Source organism: Acanthamoeba castellanii, assembly GCF_000313135.1.
Source record: "Acanthamoeba castellanii str. Neff unplaced genomic scaffold scf7180000084741, whole genome shotgun sequence".
Classification (NCBI taxonomy): domain Eukaryota; phylum Discosea; order Longamoebia; family Acanthamoebidae; genus Acanthamoeba; species Acanthamoeba castellanii.
In genome coordinates, this window is record NW_004457702.1 from 451,166 (window position 1) to 475,174 (window position 24,009).

A 24,009-nucleotide genomic window follows, 5' to 3' on the forward strand; every position below is an offset into this window, starting at 1 on the left:
GCCAGGCACGCAGGGAAGACGCTACGGAGGCGCCATCGTTGCCGCATCTCCATAATTATGCAAACGAGATACAACAAGTTCTGTACAAAAGAGATTTATTAAAATAATAATTCTACGAGTCCAGCACACACACCACCGCTCGAGGGCACAAGCCCGCCTCCTCCAGCGTTGCGTCCCTGTGCCGAGATCGAGCAGGTCAGCCACCGACACGCGACGCACACGACACGCACACGCACGCACACGCACGCACACGCACACACACAGACTACAGGCCCGATACAAGCGCAGGCCTTATAGAGTGCGTACCAGTTGGTGAACTTCTTCTGCGGGTAGGTGGTGGCGAGCGAGTAGTTGGGAGGCAGGTAGCGCTCCGGCCGTAGCTGCTCCTCTCGTTCTTCGCCGTCTCCCTGTTCGACCTCTTCGCTCTGCGACTCCTCGCCCTTGCTGTCCGGTCCACCGATGACCTTCTCCTTCTCCTTCTTCTTCATGCGCTGCACTCGATCGGCAGCTTCGTCTTCCTGCTTGGCCGCCTCGAGCAGCCGCAGGTCGACAAAGTGCTTGACGTCGCGCAGCGTGTTGTCGCCCCAGAACCGACGCTCGAGTCGCGACCCGTTGGCGAGCCGGATGACCAGCGCGCACACCTTGCGGCCGCCGGCCTCGACCGAGCTCGAGTTGGTGGGCGCCGCCACCTCCGCCGGCACGAGCTCCCTGAGCTGCGCGATCTCGCTGTCGCGCTTGAGCTCGAGCGAGAACCGCAGGGCCGCGGTCTCGGCCACCGCCTCCTCTCGCAGCTCGGCCTCCTCCTCGCGTCGTCGCTGCTGCTCCTCCTCCTGCCGCCGCCGCCGCTTCTCCTCCTCCTCGCGCTCGCTCTCCCTGATCTGGTCCATGAGGAGCGTCTCCTGGTACTCCTGCTCCTGCTGCTCCCGCAGCGCGCGCCGCTCCTGCTCCTCGGCGTCGCGTCGGCTCTCCTCCATGGCCCTCAGCAGTCCGTCGTCCATGCCGTTGGCGCTGCCGCCGCCGTCGCTGCTGTCCGCCTCTGGTACGGCCGGGGGCCGGTAGTGCGCCGGCTGCTCGTTGGCCGCGAGAATCGCATCATCCTCCACAGCCTGGATCTCTCTGTCGTTGGCTTGCCACGTAAGCCACACGCACGCAACACACACACACACACACACACACACACGCACACACCACACGCACGACACACACAGCACACGCACACACAGGGTACCTGGCGAGCTGGCTGTCGGTGAGGCCGCCGAAGAAGGGCCGAGGCCCGGGCGAGGGCGGGACGGGGTCGCGTAGCCACGGGAGGGGAGGTGACGATGTGACGATGGGCAGGGGTCCCGCGGGCGGCGGGCTCCACCAGCTCGGGTGGTGGTGCTGCTGGCCAGCGCCGAGCGGGTTGAACGGGTTGAGCCCGACGATGGGCGGAGGGAGGATGGAGAGAGGAGCAGAGGGCGGCAGCAGCAGCGGTGGTGCCGAAGCTGCAGGGTGGTCGTTGTTGGAGGCATCTTCATCGACTTCATCTTCTTCTTCCTGCAGCTGCCGTGCCAGGAGCTCGTCGTTCTGGGTGTCCATCTCGCCTACGTCCTCCAGCTCATCTGGCCGCAGATCTGATGTATCGAGAATTTTGTCGAATTGGAACCTGGTGGAAGGCGAAGGTGCGCGAGCGGCGCACATGGCTCGATTTCGAGGAAGTTGCTCACCTTCATCGATCAGCTCTTCGAAGGATGTGGCTTCCTCGTCGAGCTCCCTCTCCTGCCGTTCGTGCTCGAGCAACTCGTTCTCGCTCATCGCCAGTGCCATCTGCATCTGTTCATCCTCGGTGAGATTGCTGCCATCATCAACCGATGCAGCTGCGGCACGTAATCGCGCTCCGTTGTGCATGGCCTCTCGTTCTCGGTTGAAATCCTCTCTGGCCTTGCTCACCGCTCCGGCGATTAAACCCAGCAGTTCCATCGTACCGCCACTGTTCAAGAAGAGAGTCAAGACAACGAATCCCCTGCTCAATCCTGCGCCGCAGTGACGACGGCCCGAAATTGCCCTCAACCCGAAAGTACCAACACTGGCGTTGTGTTCGGCGGAACGAGAGTGGTGGCTGACGTGGCGGCTTTTTCAGCACCTTGATCAAGGGGGGGTGGGGGGCAAGAAACCTGGTCTTTACGGGGTGATGGCGATAGAGTTGGGAAAGAACAGAGTTGTGCAGACGAACACACTCATGTATGAATGAATGGCTGATTAGAGGTAGGTGATGCTGGGGTTGAGCTCGCGAGTGCAGCAGTTGCCGGCGGTCTGCGTGCAGAGGCAGGTGTCCGATGTGAGAGTGGTGGCCATCTTCACGAACCAGAACCAGCAGTAGTAGTCGTAGTCAGGATTTCCGGGGTAGAGAGGCTGATGCGGCTGCGCACAAGTGCCTGCCACAGATAGATCGATAGATGGTGAGGTCTGTACTTCCTGAGATGAGGGAGGGTCGCAACACTGATTACCAGAGATGATCTTGAACTCATTGTCCTGCAGAGTGCTCTCATGATTACTGAGCAGGGACTGGAACAGCTCCTCTTGGCTGTTACCGGTGATCTGCGCGTAGGTGACCTCCTGCACGCAGTAGTCGGGCGTGTTGAACAAGGTGAAGACTGAAATGTGGGAGATCACATCACAAGAGAGCACGTGTGAGGTACGACACTCTATCACCCAACACTGCGGTACGATGGCGGTGCGTACCACCAGAAGGGTGGAGAGGTCCAGGTCGCAGATGATGGACTCTTCAAAGTCTCCGATCCATGTGATGTCGTCAAAGCCGTTGTACATATCAGCGGCCGCCACGGACAGGTTCATGGCCATCTCGGTCAACACCGGCCACAACTATGTGCATTGAAAAGGAAAGAGAAAAACCAGCACAAGGTGTAAGTGACGGTTGCATCATTTTCTTCGGGCCTTCTCGGTACGTACGTCGGTGTACACGTCGGCAGTGTCGTCCATTCTATACGACTGAATGAACGTCCCTGTAGCGGTTGCTCTGATCAGAAATGGAGAAGAAACAGTGTAAGGTTGCGAAACGGAGAAACGGAGGAAACCTACACATGTGCTTGGTAATGGCCTCCTCGCCGACAAACGGGAGCCGCAGGGAAAACGTAGTAGAGTCGAACTTGATCGGGGCGTCGAGGTTTCTCACCGCGTCCGGGCGGGGAATATCTTGCCAGTTTCGCTTCTGCGGCTTCTCGCCGTGCATGGTGCGCTGTGAATTGATTCGCTTCGAACTGCACAAGAAGGTGTGCCTGCAATCAACAACAAATGGACACCATGGTATTTAAGAGGGCGGCAAGAAGGTACTGCGATTCGGCCTTTGACCTCATCTTCTGGGCTGACTCCTCGCGACCTGGGGTCTTCTAAAGGGTTCAAGCGATTCAGTTTAAGTTGGATGAAGTTACTTACTCCTAGAGGAAGGGCTTGCTTACCAAGAGAACCTTCTGTCGCATCTTGTCGCGAGTCTCCGGAGATAGGCGGGGGTCGTCCAGTAATCGTTCGGCGCCGTTTGTCTACATACAACAGGACAGTCAACCACAACTCGCCCCCCCCCCCGCAATCTGGGCACACGAAGAGGAGGTCATACACTCTTTTTGGAGTGGCCCTCGCAGTAGAAGCTGCAGCACACCACCCAGGTGAGCGCCACCAGCGCGATCCATAAGGCCAGTCTCATCTTGTACTGTCTTTTGCTTCTTTCTTTTCCTTCCCGTCCGAACAGGCGTTTGCCCTAAGTCCGTCCAATCCTCTGCAACTGAGCAAACAAAGAAAAGGGAAAGAAAAGAGGGGTCGACAAATTATCAAACCTGCACATCAGGCGCAAAGGCCTCGCGCTCGATCTCATCTCCCAAGCCAATTCTTGGCCTCTGCCGCACTGCACGCGCTCAACAGCACATTAGCACATGTCGCAGCACTCTAGGAGGTGGATAGCCAAGGTACGATGCAAAAATCTTGTAATGCAATATTTGCATCTTAATTGAAATTTGCTGTCTCTTCAATCGCAGCCTGGGGAAGAAGAAGGAGCACCTCCGTCTGCAGGACCAGCGCAGGGCAATGGAGGCGGCCGCGGCCGCGGGCGTGGCGGCAAATTGAAGGCAAGACCAGACGACGTACTCAAGTACTGCTACCCCTTTACTTTGCCTCGCCCTAACGAAGAGAACAGCGCTGACGTCAGCGGTTGTATTTTTGCGAGTAGTGCAGCGGAAGGCACCACCGCTGGCGGAGCGCCTGTGGGCACGAACGGTGCTGGAGGAGGCGGTGGTGGTGGTGGACGCGGCAATAGAGGCGGCGCTCGTGATGTACAGAGGAAGGAGAACGCTGTTGCCGCCCGAGCTGCCGGTGAGCCCTCTGCTGGCGCTGGCCCGAACGCGGCAAGCACAAAGGCCGAACGCGGCGGTGCTCGCGGCGGTGGCGACCGGCAAAGGAGTGGTGCTGGCAAAAAGCCAACCCGTGGCGCTGCCAAGACGGACGTGGAGTACGAGCTGGACAAGAAGAAGCGCGAAGAGGACAGATCTCGTCGCCGCAAGGAACGCGACGGGCGAAAGAAAGTCGAGGAGCCGCCCAAGACCGAGGAGCAGCTGCGCGAAGAGCTCGAGCGAAAGCGCAGAGAAGAGGAGGAGCGGAAGAAGCGCGAAGAGGAGGAACAGGAAAGGCGGCGCAAGGAGGACGAGGAGCGGCGGCAGCGTGAGGAGGAAGAGCGCAAGAAGCGGGAAGAAGAGGAGCGACTGAAGCGAGAGGAGGAGGAGAGGAAACGGGCCGAGGAGGCCCGAAAGGTGCGTGAGGCAAAGATCGCCCTACGCGAGTCGAACATTCACCCCAAGCCAGGTAAGTCAGCGAGTGACACACGTCTCTAACTTGAGCTCTAACAACGCAACGTATGTGCTAAGAACATGTCTCTTCTTGTTCGTGGCAACCAACACCATGACACAGACTCCAACCTGCGTGGCGACTCAAGCGTGAAGCGGAATGCCACGTTCGTGCGAAAGCTGGCCAAGATTACCGAGGACCAGAAGGACAAGCTGGCGGCCGAGATCAGCACGCTCAACACCAGCAAGTTCATTCCCGAGGCCGTCAACGTCATCGCGCAGGAGCTCACCGTCACGCTCAAGCCCACCGACATCAGCGCCTCCGTGCACGTGTGCTCGCTGATGCACCAGCGCTATGGCGACTTTGCCAGGCATCTGGTGCCGGCGCTGGTCAAGTCCTACGACTTACCGGGCAAAACCGAGGTCGACACCGTGCGCAAGAAGCGCGTCGTGCTCAGGCTACTGTGCGAACTCTACCTCGCCGGCGTTTACACCGACATCACCGTGCTCATCTCGATCGTCAGGGACCTCGTACGTGTGTCACACTCAATCGCGATTGTACACGTTGCACCTTTCATGCATCTCACAATTCCTCATTCCTTAGGTCAATACCAACGGCGCAGAGTTCAAAGGCGACCGGGAGCACTTCGTGAACACCTTTCAGAACCATCTCATGCTCGTGGTGAGCTTCACCAGGGTCATCGGCGACGAGGTACTCGGCATCGTTCCGGAGAAGCATCAGTTCGTCCAGGCCGAGGTACTCATCCACCACCCAGCCTGCTTAGAGCTGGCAGTCGCTTGCTGACCTTTGTGATGCGTCCACATAGCCCCTGCCTCCCTTGGACGACACAGCCACGCCGGAACAGAAGGATCGCCTTACCGTGATGGTGAAGAACTTTTACAAGGCCTCCGGCGAGCTTTTGGTCGAAGAGCACAAGGTGAGTGAATTGCGCTGCTGTTCTCTTCTATCTCTTTACCGTATCTCGCCTGACCTCCGTCTATTCTCGTTTCTATAGAGCCTGCGTGCGAAGGAGAGGGAGAACAACAAGGTGCTGCAGACGAGGGGCGAGCTCAGCGAAACCGACAAAGCGATCTACGACAAAATGCGCAAGGTGGGTGAGACTCAAAGACCCCTCCCGCTTTCTCGTCTCCTCTTAAGAGACCCTGTTGGCTCATGAGCTCACCCCAATCTGCGTTCTCGCTCCCTCTCTCCAGTCTTATGATAAGTTGCAGAACAACGTTGCGGCGTTCGCCGAGCTTTTGGACGAGGAGCTGCCTGCCCTGCCGGAGGAAGACACCACCACTCGCATCGTTGTCGCTGACAGCACACAGACTAACAAGGTAACAGTCTCTCTTAATGTGGTCGTGTGCGTCGTGTGCGTCGTGTGCGTCGTGTGCGTCGTGTGCGTCGTGTGTGTGTGTCGTGTGTGATATGGTCTCTCCATCAGCAACGTCATGGTATTGAACTTGTTTTTTTTTTCGGTACATGCAGCTCGGGGCAAGGACACAGGAGGTAGAGCCCATTTGGAACGATGAGGACACGCGCTCTTTCTACGAAGACCTTCCACAGCTCCGTGTGCTCCTGCCCGCCGTGCTCTTTGGCGACAGCAAGAAGGACGAGGCCGAGGTAATTAACGCTTGCCATTTATTTATTTTTATTTCTTTCGCGACACATGTTGTTGTTGTTTTGCTGACACTAATCTTGTCTTCCCGGTTGTAAAGGAGAAAGAGGCTGCAGTGACAACCGACAAGGAGAAGGAGGGAGCGACCGAGACCACGCCCGGCGGTGATGCGGGCGGAGCCAAGAAGGCCACGGCCGTGGAGGACAGCGCCACCGCCGCCAAGGAGAAGGAGGAGGAGAAGATGTCCGTGGGCGGGGTCACCCTGGAGGAGCTGCTGCACCGTCTGCCCAACTGCGTCAACAGAGATCTGATCGACAAGGCCGCCATCGATTTCTGCTACATCAACACCAAGGGCAATCGCAAGAAGCTCATCAAGGTAAGATACTCCTGCGCTCTTACCCCCTCCCCCAGCCGAGGGCCAATGGTCTAACGGGTGTTGCTGCTGGATGTGTGCACACAACCCCCCCTCCCCAGACACTGTTCAACGCGCCCAGGACTCAGCTTGCCCTGCTTCCGTACTACGCCCGCCTTGTGGCGACGCTCAACCAGTGCATGAAGGACATCGGACCCGCCCTTGTGGCCATGGTACTGCGTCACCCCACTTTTTTTTTTTTTTTTTTTTGACATTGGCCGAATGAGCGCCTGACCACGATCGCACGTTTTCTTCACTCCCGCCAGTTGGAGGAAGAATTTAATTATTTCATGAGGAAGAAGGACCAGATGATGATCGAGACCAAGCTCAAGGTTCGTTATAACACCACCGCCTCTCTCCCTCGGTGGTGATCGGCTAGCCCCTGGTACTGATTGGCAATACAATTCTTCTGGCGGTCGTCTAGAACATTCGATTCCTCGGCGAATTGGTCAAGTTCCGAGTGTGCCCCCTGCACCTGATCTTCAACTGCTTGAAGGAGTGCCTCGACGACTTCCTCCACCACAACATCGAGGTGAGTTCTAACTTCTAACTCCTTTGTGCGCTTTACTAGCGAGGCCACGAAAAACTCAACATTCCTCTCCTCCTTTCCAGGTGGCTTGCGCGCTGCTGGACCAATGTGGTCGCTTCCTATACAGAAATCCTGAAACGCACGTGCGCGCGAAGAACATGGTACGTACTGCATCTCACGCTCCTCCGTTGTTGGCCGTTCTATGATTCGATTGCTTATTTTACCCTCTCTCTCTCTCTCTCTCTCTCGCTCTCGCTCTCTCTCTCTCGCTCTCTCTCGCTCCCTCCGTTCCTGCAGTTGGACATCATGATGCGACTAAAGGGCAGCAAAAACCTGGACAACCGCCTGGCGAACAACGTCGAGAATGCCTACTACCAGTGCATCCCGCCAGAACGTCCTGCGCGCAAGGTTCGCTTTTGCTGTTCCACCTGTACCCCCGACGAAAAGCACGTGCTCAATGCGAAACTGTGTGTGTGTGTGTGTGTGTGTGTGGATTTTAGGAGAAGACGATTCCGCCGATGGTGCAGTACACGCACAAGCTGGTCTACAACGATCTCAACCGTCACACGGTCAAGAACATCCTCAAGCAGCTCCGAAAACTGCCGTGGGACACCGAGGAGGTAAAGTACACCTTTTACCTCTAGGCCTGGCTAGAAGCCACTGAAATCATCGAATTGATTTATTTATTTGTTTGTTTGTTTGTTTTCTTTTACACTACACACAGGCCCAGATTCTCGACACGTTCGTGAAGATCCACAAGGGCAAGTACGGCAACATCCACGTGGTGGCTTCGCTTGCCGCCGCCCTGTCGCAGTACCACGACGTCATGGGAACCAAGCTCGTGGACACCCTCCTTCGCAACATTGTGAACGGCCTCGAGGCAAACTCTCCCCCCTCCCCCACAACCGCTGGCTCCCTCTTTTCTTTGCCACACAGTTGACGCGCACGCCAGGACTGACCTCATTTGACTCAATTCCTGACCTTTGCTTGGCCGCCTTTCTTTCCAGAACCCCGATTTCAAGTATCAACAGAGGCGCGTCGCCGAGGTGAAATATCTGGGCGAGCTCTACAATTACCGCCTCATCGAATCTGGCACCATCTTCTACGCACTCTATCTTCTACTCAACCACGCCGCCGGTATGACACACACGCGACACACACACACGGCACACACACGAATTAAGTTGTTGTTCCTGTACGTATGCCGCGTGGTGGTGGCGACGACGACAACAACAGGCGATCTCACCTTGGACCCGCCGGACGACTGTTTCCGCATTCGGCTGATCTGCGTGCTGCTGGACACGTGTGGGAAGTACTTTGACCGCGGCACCTCCAAGAAGCGGCTCGACCGCTTCCTCGTCTACTTCCAGCGGTACTACCTGTCCAAGCAGTACGTCCCGATCGACATCGAGTTCATGGTGTCCGACGCCATGGAGTCGCTGCGCCCCAAACTGCAGCGCTACCAGACCTTCGAGGAGGCCGTCACCGAGGTTCGTGTCGTGTGTGCGTCGTGTGCGTCGTGTGTGCCGTGTGTGTGTGTGTGTGTGTGTGTGTCGTGTGGTCGACACTCGAGCCTCACTCGTCCAATGGGGCGCCCACCGCAGACGGAGAAGCTGGAGAAGGAAGAGGAGGCCGCTCATCCTCCCAACCACTACCCCAAGGGTCCGATCTACATCGACAAGGAGATCCGTCTCGACTCTTACCTCAACCAAGGCACTCACTCACTCACTCGCGCACGCCGCACGCACCGCACGCACAACCCGCAGCGCGTGGCGCTGACTCACGACGCGAATGGGTTTTACTCGGTTTTTTACAGTGCACGAAGAGGAAGAGGAGGAGCGCCGTGAGGTTGACAACGAGGAGGAGAAGGAAGCCGATGACGACACCAACACGCAGCCTGCCAACAGCGACGTCATCAAGGATGATGAAGATGACGAGGACGGTGACGACAGTGACGACGAAGATGATGAAGAGGAAGAGGAGGAAGACGACGAAGAGGCGCAGGAGGAGAAGGCCGCTAATGGCCCCAACCGCGTCGAAGACCGCCGTGACCCTGGTACCGCGGCAGCCACCCATGCGTTTTTTTATTTATTTATATTTCTATGTTTATATGTATATATTGGCTGACCGAAATCAGACGATGAGGAGTTTGAGAGGGCGCTGCAGAAGATGATGCGAGAATCCTACGAGCAGAGGAGGCAGGACGCCAAACCGGTCAACGTCCACACAGAGCTCCTCAAACCGCTCGACCTTCTCGGCACCAAGAAGGACAACGTGGTGAAGGAAATCGGCCAGGGCGAGAAGGCCATGGAGTTCCGCGTCATGCTCAAGCGCGGCAAAGAACGACAGGTACTGCTTTTGACTCGCCGGTGGTGACAACTTTTACCAATTTATTTTTATTTGTTTGTTGGTTTGGTAATTATTTATTTTTTGCTGCAGACCAAGAACGTGGCGATCCCGATGGACTGCTCGTTGGCCGTGCTGCGGGCGCAGCAGAAGGCCGAGGAGAACCGCGAGCACGAGGAACTCAAGCGTCGCACCCTGGCCGCCTATGACGAACGCGCCGAAGAGGAGAAAGAGATCGACGGTACCTACCAACCCCCCCCCACCATCGTTTCTCGTCGTCGTGTCGTTGGTCGTGTCGTTGGTCGTGTCGTTGGTCGTGTCGTGTCGTGTTTGCTGATCGGGGTCATGGCCATTGCGCTTTGGTGAATGCCAGAGATGATCGGGTCCACGGGGTTGGCATTCAGCGCTGCGGCGGGACGCGGGCGAGGCAACCAGAAGGCGAGGCGACAGCAGACCCAGAGCACCACCCAACGCCTCCTGGCCAACGCTGCCAAGTCGACCGCCCCCACCTCCTTCCCCGCCGGCGGCTCTGCTGCCGTACGAGGTACCCCATGCCTCCATCTCCTCTTCTTCTTCTCCATCTTCTTCTTCTTCTTCTTCTTCTTCCTACAGCATGTGTGCGTGTGCGTGTGCGTGTGCGTTGCTCTAAAATTGACCAATTTCTGCCACAGTTGCACAGCAGGCTGGCCGCGGTAGAGGTGCATCCCAGGATAGCCGGTGCGTGTTCGCTTCTCTCTGCCCTTTTTTTTAAGGTGCTGTCCTCCCTAACTTGGTGGTTGGCTGCAGTCGCCACTGAGGGGCGCAAGCGCGCACGAGCCGAGACTGGAGAGTGCAGAGTGAACGCCGAGAGAGGGCACACGGCCGACTAAGCACCTGCCGCGAGGCGAGGGTGTTCGGAGCGATGCCGCGGTAATGCGCGCTCCAACACGAGCCAGTGGTCTGCCACCACACCACCACTGATGCGATGGGCCGAAACGCTGCCAGTGACGCTACGACAGGCGCGACGACACCTCGCGCCAGTCGCCTGTTGCGTGGTGCGGGGCTGGACAGTGTTGGCTGTGGGAACGATTGCACATCAGCAATACATTGGCGATCGGTTTGTGACAAAGCGCAGCTCTGCCAAAACAAAACAAAAGGGAACGGAAGTGAGTGGGCTGGTGGACTTGAGGAGCAGATTTGGGGAGGGTACACGGGAGTGACCTTAACAACCAAGTCCGCTGTGGTGTAGTCGGTAACATTTATGGTTCTCACCCATGCGCCCCTGGTTCGATTCCCGGCAGCGGAATAGCTTTTGCTTTTGCCACCAGGGTAAACCTGTTTGATGACAACAGCTTGGGATATCAGCCCACTGCAGCCATCTTTGATGTAGTCCACCATACTCTCTGAGTATCTCTTATTGTTAACCTCATTGTTTGATTGTGTGATGCTTAGTGTATTTGGTGAATATTGCATGACACAATCAATATGAAATCATTTTCATCTCAAATCCCTCAATATCACTTATAAGCAGCAGTCTAGCATGTCAAAATCACACATGCAAATCAAAATCTTCAAAACTGCCCTGTAAATCAAAAATGTCAAATCTCACATGATTTTAGCACAGTCATTTGTGACCTCTCATTTCAAATGACCACAAGTTTTAAGTGGAAAAAGAAGAAAGAAATTTGTTGGTGCTGTGTATTGCATGCAGCACCTGGAACTTGCACTCATTTGAAATGAGGGTCCAGTCATTTTGAGCAGTGATTTTGTTTGTGATTTTATCTTGATTAAATGTGTTTTGTGTGCCTTATGTCATATATTGTGAGTGGGTGGGCAGGTAGGCTGGCATGCAGGCAGGTGGGAGGCTACAAGCACAATGATTTAATTGGTATGGGATCTGGGTATGCCTGCCCACCCAACTACCATTCTTGGGTGGTTGTGTCTATGATGCCACCCCAAAGCTGTTGAAAAAGGTGGCTGCAGTGGGCTGATATCCCAAGCTGTTGTCATCAAACAGGTTTACCCTGGTGGCAAAAGCAAAAGCTATTCCGCTGCCGGGAATCGAACCAGGGGCGCATGGGTGAGAACAATAAATGTTACCGACTACACCACAGCGGACTTGGTTGTTAAGGTCACTCCCGTGTACCCTCCCCAAATCTGCTCCTCAAGTCCACCAGCCCACTCTTTTTCTTTTCATTTCTTTGCGCTTGATATCTTGTAGATAGTCACGATCATGCGGCGAACCCTCTCCTCCACCCCTTCCCAATATGCCGCGGCCACCGTCCTGGCCCGTACTTCGTGCGCCCACACATGCACCGGTACATATGCATTTTTCTACTTGCGGAGATTAATTTGCGTGTTGATTTTTAATCCGATTCATTTTGCTTCCTCATCACTCTTTTCGCCATGGCCGATGGATGTAGGGGGCTTCGCTGCGTCTGGTTTGGTGTTTACTCGCGACTTCTCTCGCATCCGATGCGCTGGTACCCCCCCCCCGCACCACCCACTTTACATGGCGCCGTGTGTCCAGAGGCTGGCCTGCTCGCTCACCTTCGCTTTGCCTCTTCGCTCCTGTGTCGTGTGCCGTGTGTTGCATGCCGCGCCGTGTGCCGTGTTATGTGCGCGCTGGCCTTGCACAGGCGACAATGGAAAGTACCAGAAGGACCGCCGGGTGAAGCGGCTCAAGAACTGGACCCGCAAGCAGGAGAGGCGACAGGCCGAGCGCCAGGCGGCCGCCCACAGGCTCGGCACCGGTGCGCTTCGCCTTTCCCTTTCTTTTTTCTCTTTTGTTTCCTCGTGTGCGGTGGTGCGTGTGAGTCCACCCCGCTGACCGCGACGTGCGATCATCAGACGACATCGAGTGGTACGAGGGCGAGTACTACCCGCGCGCCGAGCTGGAGGTGTTCATGGAGGAGCGGAGGCAGGCCCTGCGCGCCGCCACCGCCCGCATCTTGCCCGAGAGCGACTCTGCCCCCGCCACCGCCCAGTAGTCACCTTGTTTGCGAGCCACCGCATGTTCAAACACGCTGCAGACACCTCTACCGCGTTGTGTGTCGTGTGTTGTGTGTCTCGAGGCAACTTAGTTCATGAACGCAGGAGAAAAGCGAAAAGCAGAAGAGGCGGTGCTGCAGCCCACACGACCTCTCAAGATTGTTGTTGTTGTCACGACTGGGCTGGGCGCGAAGATGGATCCACGCTTGCTCGAGAGCAGCACGGAGGAGCTAAATGCCGAGCTGGCACGGCTCGAGACGCAGAGGATCGAGCTCAAATCAGCCCTCAGGGAGATCAAGTTCAAGATGGGCGATATACGTCGTCTCGTCGGCGCACGCAATGCTGCCCAGCACATGGAAGACTTCCATCTCCAGACCACCATACAAGGTTCGCTCATCCCCCCCCCAATAAATTCATCCTGTATTATTTATTGACGCATTTATTTTGGGATTTTGATCAAAATGCGCGTAGAGCTGCGACACGAAGAGGAGACGATCTCGGCAGAGCAGCGGGCCTTCCCGGCCGCCGGGCTGCGCCTGCCCTACGAAGTGATCCTGGAGATCTTCAGCTTCCTACGCGCCGCCGACCTTCTCAAGGCGTCAACGGTGCAACCAACTCCCCCTCGCACGCACCTCCTACGCCGTTGTCTGATCTCGACCGCCTGGTGCAGGTCAGTCGTGCGTGGCACACGATCACCAACGATAACCTCTTGTGGAAGCACATCGTCACCAAGAAGTGGGAAAAGTACTCCAAAAAGGTACGCTCGATCCATCCTTTCCCCTCCACGTGTGAAAAGGCTGCTCACCTTCGCCACATCTTTGTGTCGCATGTGTCGTGTCGTGTGCCCCATGGCTAGATTTTGAACGATCGGACCAGCATCCACGAGGACTCGTCAAACAGAGACTGGAAGAAATACTTCCGCTGGTGCGAGTCGCAGGTACTGCAGCCCTAGCATTCGCGCGCACGTAACACCACACACACACACACACACACACACACACACACACACACACACACACACAACACACACACACACACGAGATAACGCGTGCCGTTTTGGTGACCATCAGAACCTGAGGTGGGCGAGCCATCTGGACTATCTTACCGACGTTGCGGAGTCCAAGCGACAAGCCACCCTGGGCCGCAAGTTTCTGGCCAGGGGCAACAACAATGGTATGCGTTTTTCTTAGATGCTGTTGGTCGGTCAGCATGGCCAGACCAGACCGCTAACCACGCGCACGGGGCCTACTGTGTGACATTGCCCAGCCGCGCTCAAGGTCCTGCAGGCTGCCAACAGGCTGGTGCCCAGCGAGGAGATCGAATCCCTCATCAAATCGATTCAAAGCGGCGACCCCAGGTGCGTCTCCTTCTCCACGGAGGCTGTTGGCCCAAAGCTCAGCCGTTTTTGTGGACTTGGTGAACAGTGTTGGCCAGCGGCTGCCCGAGTGGCAGTGCCAGCACTGTACGTACATCAACAGCACCAGTGAAGGCAGCTGTGATATGTGCACCCTGCCCAGATTCTCCTGACATTCGCGTTAACAAAACGTGTTCAAAAAATTGTCAAAACACGACACAAAAAGTGAGTAGTTTGAGGATTGCCCTCTGCCGGGTTTGAACCAGCGACCTCACGATCTTCAGTCGTGCGCTCTACCAGCTGAGCTAAGAGGGCTGACCGCAGGGGAAGCCCAAAACAGTGGTTGTGGGCCATAATCAGTTCTTGTCGGCGATACACTCCGCTTGGTTGGCCTTCGTTAGCGCCTTTGCCCTGCCTATGGCAGATGCTGCCCAACCATGGAAGAACGAGATGACATCGAGGAGCTCGCAACGCCGCTTGATGCCCCACCATCGCAGCTTACTGCCAGCAGTGCCGGAGGAGATGGCGGGGTGTGGATATTCGGCTACGGCTCCCTCATCTGGCGTCCCTCCTTCCCCTTTGAGAACAAGCACGTGGCCGCTCCACTCCCCTTGCTGACTGATCTTCTTCTTTCCAATCTTTCATTTTACACGGAATGGATTATTTATTGATTCATCTTTATTCGCACGCTGCAGGGTGGACGGCTACGTGCGCGGCTACAAGCGACGGTTTTGGCAGGGCAGCACCGACCATCGTGGTGTGCCGGTACTTCTCTCCATCGCTCCAGCTGTTGCATCTTTCTCATCTTTGTAGTGCGACTCGTGGCTGTGCTACTCACAACGCGTTCCTGACAGGGTGCGCCTGGGCGAGTGGTCACATTGATCAAGGTGGAGGAGGTCCACGAGCAAACGAAGGAGGTGCGGCGACCCACATACGTCGCACAGCAAATGCTGCTTCTGGCTCGGCTCTGGCTTCGACCAAAGACCATCTGGAGCTGACTTGGTCGTGCGGTCATCAATCAGATCATCACCTGGGGCGTGGCTTACTACATCGGCAGGGACCAGGTCGACGAAGTGCTCTCCTACCTTGACTACAGAGAGAAGGTCGCCCGGCGCTCTGCCCCTCAATCAATAGCACGTCGGCCGGAAGACTAAAGTCAGCGCTTACGTTGCGTTGCGTTGCCATTTGTCATGCATGGCCAGGGCGGTTACACTCGCGAGCTCGTGGACGTGTTCACCAAGGAGGCTCCCCACCAGCCCACCATCGTCGGTGTACGCGCCTCCCGCTCTAAGCTCTACTGTGCTTTTTTTGATCTCTTCTTGCGCCGAGTCTGGTCTCACATGTTGCGCTGTGGTCCACCGCACTCAAGGCTCTCCTATACCGGGCAACGGAGGACAACCCCGAATTCTTGGGCAGTGCGCCTGTGCCGCAGCTGGCCGCTCAGATCTACAAGTCTGTGGGTACGTTGCACCATCACCATCACCATCACCATCACCATCACCATCACCATCACCATCACCATCACCATCACCATCACCATCACCATCACCATCACCATCACCATCACCATCACCATCACCATCACCATCACCATCACCATCACCACCGACCATACCATCACCATCACCACTACCATCACCATCACCATCACCATCACCATCACCATGGCTTTGTTGGCCTTCCTTCTTCATGAGCACGAAGTAGAGTGGCGAGAGTGCTCACGATGGCCTCCCCCGTTCATCCTGCAGGACCGAGTGGTCGCAATGTGGAATATTTGTTGAACCTGGCGCAGGCCGTGCGCCAGATGGGGGTGGAGGACGACCACCTCTTTGCCCTTGAACGCCATGTATTGGGTACGCCCCAATCTTCCCCTCACCAGACAGAAGATATGCATAGTTTCATGTCTTCTGGGCTGACCACTGCCATGTTTCGTGTGTGTCTGTCAGAAATGGTGGCCCAGGAGAAGGCTGACACAGAAGAGCAGATCCAACAAGTCAATGGGTGATGAGACTAGTTATCACAACACCCAAAGTGGAAAGCTCTCTTCTTCCTTTTGGGTGCAACCAGACTGCAGTAAATAATGTGTGGTTGGCACTCACTCAAAAGTGGTTGTTGGTGGGTGTGAAACAAATAGGCCTAATCAGAGATTGTTTGGGCACAAGGGGCGTAAATGTGAAAGTAAAGTCTCTGCACTCTAGAGGGGTGGCTTGCCCGTGTCGGCCTCCTCGCTGATTCCGGCGTAGTAGGTGCCCAGGAGGAAGACCACGTTGGGCACGAAGCCCTTGAAGAAGGCCCACACGCCCTCTTCCCGGTAGATCGTCTTCACCGTCTGTTACAATAGCCGCCCACCAACCAGCATCGCGAAACGTGCGTGTGTCGTGTGCGTGTGCGTGTGCGTGTGCGTGTCGTGGACGCACTCTGCTCTCGTGCGAGACACAAATGCCAAGGGGGTGCGTACCCCGAGGATGCCCAACGGTCCGTAGAGCAGCGGGTTGGCGATCATCCTCGCCGTGACCTGAGCAGCGCGAACACATGAGCCCAAAAACCGACGCAAACGAGCATCAGTGTTGTGTCTCGTGTTGGCGAGGAAGGAATAATAGGCACCGCGTCGATAGGACCCGTCAACATCGCGCTAAGCATCGAGGAGAGTGTGTAGAGCTGTTGGTGGTCGTGGCACGAACTCGAATGTTAAAACAGTGCTCGAAGGCTGCGGCCAAGTTGCTTCGCATTAAAAGAGAGCTCAGGGTGGGTACCGAAAGGTTGGTGATCTGGTGCAGGAGCGGCCTGTAGGCTCCGCCCACAAGCGCAGCCTGTTGTGTGGGTTCCTCGTCGTACACCTCTGTACAGAGGGGAGGGTGCGCGTACCAAGGCGCCCACGTCAGCACTTGGTATGACATTGAAGTGAAGAAAGAAGAAAGTTGAACGTTACCGTCTTCGGTCTGCGGCGGCGAGGCGAGCAGTTCCGGGAAGAACGTCTTCTTGTTCCAGTGCAGCACCTTGGCGCGAATGATGTCGCTCAGGAAGAAGACCTGTGGTTGGTTGGTCGGTCGGAGAGACAAGGAGAACGTGAGGAGCTGAAGTGCTACTGTGGCGTGTGCGTGTGCGCAGAGAGTCAGCCCGGTACCAGGAACGAGAGAGAGGAGAGCGGAGCCGCGCTATAGAAGTAGTCCTTGCCCTTCCACACCTTGTCTCGAAGATACACCGTCCTGGACGTATAGCCAACGATGGATGGTTGATTCTCTCAGTGAGCGAAGCTGTAATCACCAAAGGGGACACACACCAAAGGGCACACACACCACCGCACACACACCACCGCACACGCACACAAATATTTGAATGCGCACTACTCCTGGATGCGGCGTACCAGGAAGGCATTCTGTTGGTGGAGTGGACGGTCCACAGGATGGTGGCCGGGTAGAGCAACACGCCCGTGGAGATGAGGCACATCGCCTTGCTCAGGTGCCATTTGTGACTCCTCGCCTCCATGTCCTCCTGTGTGACGCCCAGCAGGCGGTGGCACGCCTGCTGTGCTCCCTCTGTGTGCCACCATAACGTAAGCGTTGGTAAGCGGCTGGCGAGCACCACGACGAGCTACATCGCACCGCAAAGGCCTACGCAGAAGATATATATATACCTTGGATCGCAAACGCTCCCACGCCGATGGCAAACCCGAGAGCGGGCCACCTGGAGGAAGGCATCATACACGCGATGAGCGGTCGGTACTGAGTCAGACGTTGTCGAGGCCAGGCCGAAGACCCATGCGCGAACGCAGGAAGAAGAAGACGGAGCCTAGAGAACGTACTTGGCGAACATTCTGAGGCCGTCCTCCCGCCAGAGCTGTCTGTAGCCGCCCACGAGGTCACTGAAGCCGCCGCGCAGTGTGGCGAGGAAGCCTGGCACACGCCAACGTAGGCCATCATATTTCGTGAGTAGTGGCGAATCATGGATGGCACTACTCGAAGATTCGAAGAAGAAGAAGAAGAGGCTTGAGGGTACCTCGGTAAAGGTGAGAGGTTCCAACGCTCGCGGCCGTTCGATCGTACACTACGCGGGCAGGGATGACCAAGGCAAAGAGGCCAAAGTACGTGCCCACCCCTACACAGCAATGGATGATTAAAAAAGATGGAAGCTACGAAAACGCAGGTTTGATCGGGCGTACCCATGAGTGCCGCCGTTGCGTCTTCTCCTTCACTCCCCTGGGCGAGATCCTGCTGGTTGTAGGGTGGCTGCTGCTGCGACATGCTACTCGGCGAAAGTACCATTCTTGTATGATCTTTCGATCTCGGGTTACTTGGTTTTGATCGTGATCGTTTGTACGTTGGCTGCCAATCGTTGCTTTCTTTGAATCTTGTGGTTTGTTGTTTGTTTTCTGTTTTCCTTTTATTTCCTCCCTCCTTTCAATTTGGTGATCAAGATGGAGGGCCGGGACGCAGCATCGCAAGGGGAGCCCGAGACGGCTAGGCGACAAGAGTCACAGAGCCCATTCCCACAGGCGCCACCGGGCACATGGCAGCAGAAGCTGGACGCTTTCGTGGAGCCCTTCGTCATCAAGTATCTCTGGGATCCGCGATTTGCCGAAAATTGTGCCTTCCGTGGTGTACAGACCTTCGTTGTTGGTTCGTAGCTTCCCCACGCCAAGTTTTTCATCTGAGCTGCCCCTTTCATTCAATGATTCGTAGACATTGCCATTCTTCGAAATCATTGATCTCCGCCATTCGCCTCTTGCAGGTGGCGCGATGGGCTTCGTGATGGGCATCTTTTTCTCGAGCTTGGGTGGCCCCTCCAGCATGGGCATGCCCGACGTTGAGGTGCGCCACTCGCCTTCGTGTGACGCATTCGTTGTTGAGCTTTACGTTTTGGACGTGCGGCCCACTGCTGACTGCGACAACAGATGAAGGGCGGGTGGAAGAAGCAAACGGCAGAGCATTTCAAGCACATGGGCCGAAGTGGCGTGTCCATGATGAAGGTGATGCTTCTTCCACAGCTCACCCTCTCCTTCGTGAAGTAGCGCCTTTTTCTGACCTGTATGCGCATCATCTTCTTTGAACAGGCCTTTGCTTACGTGGGTGCTCTGTACGCCACTACTGAGTGCGTCGTAGAGAAGGTACTTCCCTTCTACGCGCAGCTGTGGGTGTCATGGTGGTGATGTGGTGCATGCTGGAGTTCAATGAACTCTGAGCACTTTATCCTCATGCTCTCTTGATGGTGCACATCAACATGCAGTACCGGGGCAAGAGTGATCTAATGAACCCGCTCATTGCTGGCTGCATCTCAGGCGGTCTCCTTGCTTCAAGGGGTACAAACTACAACCCTCTCCTTACCTGATGCACTGGACCTCCCTGCTGACCCTTGACTTTCTCTTGCTCACAAGCTGGCTTCACAGCAACAGCCATGGGCTGTGGTGGCTTTGCTGCATTTTCTGTTGGCATTGACTGGCTCATGATGGAGAATCACTAGTTGACATAATAACAACTTGACCAACTGAGGCCCCTCCTGTTTTTATCATATGGGTGGATGCACTGAGCCTAGGGACCAGCATATTTCTGCACAGCAGGCTCAGCACACCATAACCTGCAAGTCAAGTTTGCCTGTGCCCAGATGCTTGACCATCCCCAAGGGAACAAAGATGAGTGAAACAAGCAAGGCCTGTGGCCCAATGGAAAGGCGTGTGACTACGAATCAGGAGATTCTGGGTTCGACCCCCAGCAGGCCTGTAGCTTCTTTTCTGACCTTCCTTTTTTATCAGCATGAGCAATTTTCGAAACAAAAATCATGGTCTCCACAGACTCTACTGTCTTTGGCGCTAAAGGGCGAGTGGAAAACACATACGACCAAAAGATGGAGGGAGCAACAATGCAGTCGCCAACCCAGTCCTAAAACGTTCTGGTGTTTAGTCGCCACTGCCTCTCCGCCTCGAAAGTGAACATTTACCATTCCGCCCTCTTAGCTCAGCTGGTAGAGCGCACGACTGAAGATCGTGAGGTCGCTGGTTCAAACCCGGCAGAGGGCAAGCTATCTCCTTTACTTTTTGTCTTTTTGGCTTTTCAGCACACAATGAACATGCATGCCATGGCTATTTATACTGTTGAGGTTGAATGTAAGCAATTGATGCAGCCTAATACCACTGCACCTGTTGGGCTTGCTCAAGGTGTTTGGATATCTTGAATATTTTTACAATAACAGGAGAGCAAAGCTGGCTGGAAGAAACAGCAAAGCTACCTTTCAACTTCTGCCAGATCACACTGACTCAACAAAATTGCACTGGATGGAGTTACACCAGCAGGACCAACACAACCAAGATTCATTCTTCTTCAATCTACCAACTTGGACTCATTTCTCACTTGCCACCACCCCCTATGAAGATGAACAAAGAGAAAATCTGGATGAGGGCCTAGATCTGGATGAAGAAGAGAGCAGTGAAGATGAGAACGAAAATGGCGACATTCGTGTGGAGTGGCACATCACCCCCTTCGCCCTCAACTTTCCTGCAGCCAACAACGTCTCCACACCAGCCCAGGAGGGAGGAGCGCCTGTGAAGCTTCGCCAGGGCGTGTGGGAGAAGAGGATCAAGCAGCTGCGAGCTTTTGCTCGTGCCTATGGCCACTGCTGCGTTCCCACGAAGAACCAGCAAGGCCTGGGCGGCTGGGCGGCCTACATTCAACGACTCCGGCGGCAGAACTCCCTCAGCCTCGATAAAGTACGCCAACTGGACGAGCTTGGCTTCGCTTGGGGCTCAGGCGAGACCGAATCATCATCGCCATCTTCATCTCGCGCCCCGCTCGACCCGCCTCTAGTCGACCCCGAGCCGCTTTCGCGCCAAACGACAACTACGGAAGCAACGAAACGAAACGGGGAAGAAGAGGAAGAACCGAAGGAAGAGCAACGGGAGGAGGGAGAGGAGGAGGAGAATGTTGGGGCGAGGGGCCGATCGGCGCGGATGGACGAGAAGCTCTTTGCAGGGCGCGTGTACCAGCTCAGGAAGTTCAAGCGCAAGCATGGCCACCTTCGCTTGGGCCGCACCTCCGAGTACAACCCACCTCCTCTTCCTCTCCAAGCTTTCTATGTATCTATTTTTTTCTATTTTCCCTATTTTTCTCTTATTTAACACAAAAAATGGAATGGAATGTGTGGCACGCGTCCCAGTTTGGCCAAGTGGCTCGCGCGGATGAAGCGGTACCAGCACGTGGGCCTCCTGGCGCGGGACAAGGAGGCCGTCCTGCGCGCGGCGGGCGTCGCCTTCGACGGCGACAGGCAGCCGTCGCCCAAGCAGACGCGACGACGACAGTACTCGGACACGACCACCGGCGACCAGGAGTGGGAGGTGGAGGCCATCCTCGACAAGCGCATGGTCGCCGCCGCCGTCGACCGCACCCCGCCGGCGCCGCTCTACGAGGTCAAGTGGAAAGGCTACGACGAGACCACCTGGGAGCCGCTCGCCAACCTCGTCGGTACTGTGCCGCGTGTGTCGTGTGTGTGTGTTGTGTGTGTGTGTGTGTCGTGTCGTGTGTGTGTGTGTGTGCGGTGTGTGTGTGTGTGTGTGTGTGTGTGTGTGTGTGTGTCATGTGGTCTGATGTCGTCACGCGTGCGGCAGGGTGCGCCGAGCTGCTGAAGGAGTTCGAGAGCGCGAGGCGGAAGGCCGAAAAGCAGACGGCGCGCGCCGCCGAACGATCGCGTGGCGCCGTCGTCTCGCAGCCGTCGTCACCGGCCGCCCAGGCGGCCGCTGCTGCGGTGGCCCAGGCGCCGGAGGCTGCCGAGGCGCGAAGGCTCGCGGTGTACTCGAATTTCCCGGAGGCCGACTGCACGGTGGCGCTGCGGCTCAGCGGCGGCTGCCGCGACCTGGCCCTCCTCTGGCTCTACACGGAGCCGCGCGAGCGCGAGTGGCTCGAATCGAGCGTGTTCCGGTGCCGCGCGGACCAGGCCCGGCGCGAGCTCGGGCTGCCGCTCGACCGCCCTACTACCAACAAGGCGAAGCCCCAAAACCAGCGGGCCAAGCGGAAGCGGGACAACGACGTCGATGAGAATGATGATCGTGTGCCGGACGACGACGTGGACGACGACGACGGGGTGCTATCGCCAACCATGACGACAGCAGCGGCGGCGATGAAGAAAGTGAAGAGCGAAGCGGTGGAGGGCGACGAGGATGTGGACAAAGCGCGGGAGCGAGAGCGAGGCGGAGGGAAGAGGGCGCAGGCGGCGGAGGAGGAGCAGGCGCGGCGCGAGGAGAGAGCGCGCAGGAATCTGGCGGAGCGGGAGGAGCGCAAGGCCCTGCGCGACCGCAAGAAGGCCGAGGACTGGGAGCGCCGACGGGCGCAGGTCCGCCAGGCTCGCGAAGAGCAACGGCAGCAACAACACTACCAGCAGCAGCAGCAGCAGCAGCAGCAGCAGAATCAACAACTGCAGCGGCAGCAGCAACTACAACACATCCAACTACAACAACTGCAGCAACAGCAGCAGCAGCAGCAGAAGCAACAACTGCAGCGGCAGCAGCAACTACAACACATCCAACAACAACTGCAACGGCAGAAGCAGACGCGCCTCCAGCAGCAGCAGCAGCAGCAGCAGCACCTCCAGCACCCGCACCCGCACCAGGACCTCCTGCAGCACTACCGCCGACAGCTTCAGATCGACCAGCATCAGCCGCGGGCCTATGGCCGACCCCAGCCTGTCGGGCAGCAGCCGGCCGCAGCAGCTGTTCCGCTGCCGCTACCGCTGCCCCCGCCGCCGGCCGGGAGCCTCGACGCGCAGCTGTGGGCGGTCGCCGAACGCCGCCGCCGGCGGATGGAGTTCGAGGTCGAGAGCGCGGCCATGGCCCAGTGGACGGCAACCGACGAGGGCCTTTCTCTCGGAGCAGCCGAGCCGCCTACCTCATACCCGCAGCGCAACCACCTCCCGTACGACAATCAACACCAGCCGCAGCCGCAGGCGCGGGGGCAGTCGTGGGCGGGCGACCGGTTCAAGGTAGTGGTGGCCAATACGTTGGCGGACCCAGTGCTGGCGGGGGCCGAAACCGGCCGCAGCCAGGCCACGACGATGGCCAAGGCGGCGGCGGCGCCCGCGCGGGCAAGTGACCACCATCGGGCTCAGCCGACGAAGCTGAATGAGGGCGCTCAACACAACTCGGTGGCTACTGGCCAGTGGACGACGAGTCGAGGAGATGCGGCAGCGGCCAAGCTGAAGGCCACGGAGAGCAAGGCCGCGTGCCAGTGGACGACGACAACGACGATTCGGGGTGACGAGGAGGAGGAAGAGGAGCAAGAGAAGGAGGAGGAGGAGCTGAAGGCCATAATGGGGTGCAGCAGCAACAACACCGACGGCGGTGTGGCGGATGATGGTGAGATGTGGGAGGAGGACCCGCTACTCGCCGGATACTGGTGCTGATTGTATTTTGTAATAGAGTGCCCATCTTGTGTACAAACAGCAACTCTTCTGACCACGTCGGGCCTCACTCAGGTCAGATGTCGTCTTGGCCGCCCACGTCGGAAGGGAACGCGTTGAGGATGATGTCGGGGTGGTGCTTCTCCGTCTTGTGCAGTGTACGCTCCATCTCGCCCTCAATGTGAACGCAGGACTTGTCCTCGGGCAGACCCATCAAAGCTGGTACGGTGGTGTACGTGAGCAAACAGGGAAAAAAAGAACATAATAATGAACAGGGTACGCACCTGAAGCGGCAGAGGCCGGATCGGAGCTGGCCTGGTACATGGGGGCGTAAAGGTCGGCGGGGTTGAGGGACCCGCGACGCACAAACTGGAGGGGCTTGTCATCGCCCAGTATCGGAATGGTGTGGTCTATTGAGGCTGACTTCTTGGCTGGCTGGCTGGAATGTAAGGACATGTTTCGCAAGGATATGGTGTGCAAATATGAAGGTTGAATGAAGTGTGGGTGCAACACGCCAACGGCCAGATGAGTGGCCAACGGCAATGCTGGTTGCATGTGCGAGAAAATAGGTTGAA

At 56.9% G+C, this 24,009-nt stretch overlaps 10 protein-coding genes across 10 annotated transcripts; 6 read left to right on the plus strand and 4 right to left on the minus strand.

Annotated features, from left to right (window-relative positions):
- Positions 1-112: 112 nt before the first annotated feature.
- On the minus strand, positions 113-1,959 carry ACA1_173290 (UBX domain containing protein; the record flags this gene model as incomplete). Its single annotated transcript, XM_004356548.1, has 4 exons — positions 113-176; positions 307-1,116; positions 1,229-1,645; positions 1,679-1,959. The coding sequence occupies 4 exons, from the start codon at positions 1,957-1,959 to the stop codon at positions 113-115; spliced, it is 1,572 nt and encodes a 523-aa protein (XP_004356601.1).
- Positions 1,960-2,238: 279 nt separating this feature from the next.
- Positions 2,239-3,229, minus strand: ACA1_173300 (uncharacterized protein; the record flags this gene model as incomplete). The annotated part of the gene is made up of 5 exons (XM_004356549.1): positions 2,239-2,414; positions 2,487-2,595; positions 2,722-2,862; positions 2,950-3,016; positions 3,075-3,229. 5 exons carry the CDS (start codon positions 3,227-3,229, stop codon positions 2,239-2,241), a joined length of 648 nt encoding a protein of 215 aa, XP_004356602.1.
- A 694-nt stretch (positions 3,230-3,923) lies between these two features.
- Positions 3,924-10,604, plus strand: ACA1_173310 (MIF4G domain containing protein; the record flags this gene model as incomplete). The annotated part of the gene is given in 26 exon segments (XM_004356550.1): positions 3,924-3,956; positions 4,026-4,130; positions 4,222-4,449; positions 4,464-4,845; positions 4,951-5,357; positions 5,431-5,583; positions 5,654-5,764; positions 5,843-5,938; positions 6,042-6,167; positions 6,319-6,453; positions 6,549-6,824; positions 6,923-7,033; positions 7,127-7,192; positions 7,285-7,392; positions 7,473-7,550; positions 7,687-7,797; positions 7,890-8,009; positions 8,114-8,230; positions 8,397-8,526; positions 8,626-8,879; positions 8,994-9,078; positions 9,206-9,445; positions 9,527-9,738; positions 9,829-9,976; positions 10,109-10,279; positions 10,522-10,604. 26 exon segments carry the CDS (start codon positions 3,924-3,926, stop codon positions 10,602-10,604), a joined length of 4,086 nt encoding a protein of 1,361 aa, XP_004356603.1.
- A 1,343-nt stretch (positions 10,605-11,947) lies between these two features.
- ACA1_173320 (uncharacterized protein) lies at positions 11,948-12,704 on the plus strand (the record flags this gene model as incomplete). The annotated part of the gene is made up of 4 exons (XM_004356551.1): positions 11,948-12,005; positions 12,138-12,197; positions 12,354-12,467; positions 12,565-12,704. 4 exons carry the CDS (start codon positions 11,948-11,950, stop codon positions 12,702-12,704), a joined length of 372 nt encoding a protein of 123 aa, XP_004356604.1.
- Positions 12,705-12,899: 195 nt separating this feature from the next.
- On the plus strand, positions 12,900-14,232 carry ACA1_173330 (Fbox domain containing protein; the record flags this gene model as incomplete). Its single annotated transcript, XM_004356552.1, has 7 exons — positions 12,900-13,092; positions 13,177-13,310; positions 13,376-13,462; positions 13,562-13,642; positions 13,776-13,878; positions 13,972-14,062; positions 14,130-14,232. 7 exons carry the CDS (start codon positions 12,900-12,902, stop codon positions 14,230-14,232), a joined length of 792 nt encoding a protein of 263 aa, XP_004356605.1.
- A 523-nt stretch (positions 14,233-14,755) lies between these two features.
- Positions 14,756-16,064, plus strand: ACA1_173340 (ChaC, cation transport regulatorlike 2, putative; the record flags this gene model as incomplete). Its single annotated transcript, XM_004356553.1, has 7 exons — positions 14,756-14,824; positions 14,914-14,976; positions 15,082-15,162; positions 15,262-15,330; positions 15,429-15,519; positions 15,808-15,912; positions 16,006-16,064. Coding segments are annotated over 7 exons (537 nt in total), but the record flags the coding sequence as incomplete, so codon positions are not given.
- A 189-nt stretch (positions 16,065-16,253) lies between these two features.
- ACA1_173350 (carrier superfamily protein) lies at positions 16,254-18,321 on the minus strand (the record flags this gene model as incomplete). Its single annotated transcript, XM_004356554.1, has 11 exons — positions 16,254-16,388; positions 16,518-16,574; positions 16,664-16,717; positions 16,813-16,898; positions 16,989-17,088; positions 17,184-17,265; positions 17,424-17,595; positions 17,694-17,743; positions 17,862-17,952; positions 18,056-18,154; positions 18,219-18,321. The coding sequence occupies 11 exons, from the start codon at positions 18,319-18,321 to the stop codon at positions 16,254-16,256; spliced, it is 1,029 nt and encodes a 342-aa protein (XP_004356607.1).
- Positions 18,322-18,473: 152 nt separating this feature from the next.
- ACA1_173360 (translocase inner membrane protein) lies at positions 18,474-19,516 on the plus strand (the record flags this gene model as incomplete). The annotated part of the gene is made up of 6 exons (XM_004356555.1): positions 18,474-18,675; positions 18,788-18,867; positions 18,951-19,025; positions 19,110-19,163; positions 19,283-19,355; positions 19,443-19,516. The coding sequence occupies 6 exons, from the start codon at positions 18,474-18,476 to the stop codon at positions 19,514-19,516; spliced, it is 558 nt and encodes a 185-aa protein (XP_004356608.1).
- A 1,480-nt stretch (positions 19,517-20,996) lies between these two features.
- On the plus strand, positions 20,997-23,437 carry ACA1_173370 ('chromo' (CHRromatin Organization MOdifier) domain containing protein; the record flags this gene model as incomplete). The annotated part of the gene is made up of 3 exons (XM_004356556.1): positions 20,997-21,085; positions 21,203-21,507; positions 21,651-23,437. The coding sequence occupies 3 exons, from the start codon at positions 20,997-20,999 to the stop codon at positions 23,435-23,437; spliced, it is 2,181 nt and encodes a 726-aa protein (XP_004356609.1).
- A 73-nt stretch (positions 23,438-23,510) lies between these two features.
- Positions 23,511-23,890, minus strand: ACA1_173380 (uncharacterized protein; the record flags this gene model as incomplete). Its single annotated transcript, XM_004356557.1, has 2 exons — positions 23,511-23,653; positions 23,719-23,890. The coding sequence occupies 2 exons, from the start codon at positions 23,888-23,890 to the stop codon at positions 23,511-23,513; spliced, it is 315 nt and encodes a 104-aa protein (XP_004356610.1).
- Positions 23,891-24,009: the final 119 nt, after the last annotated feature.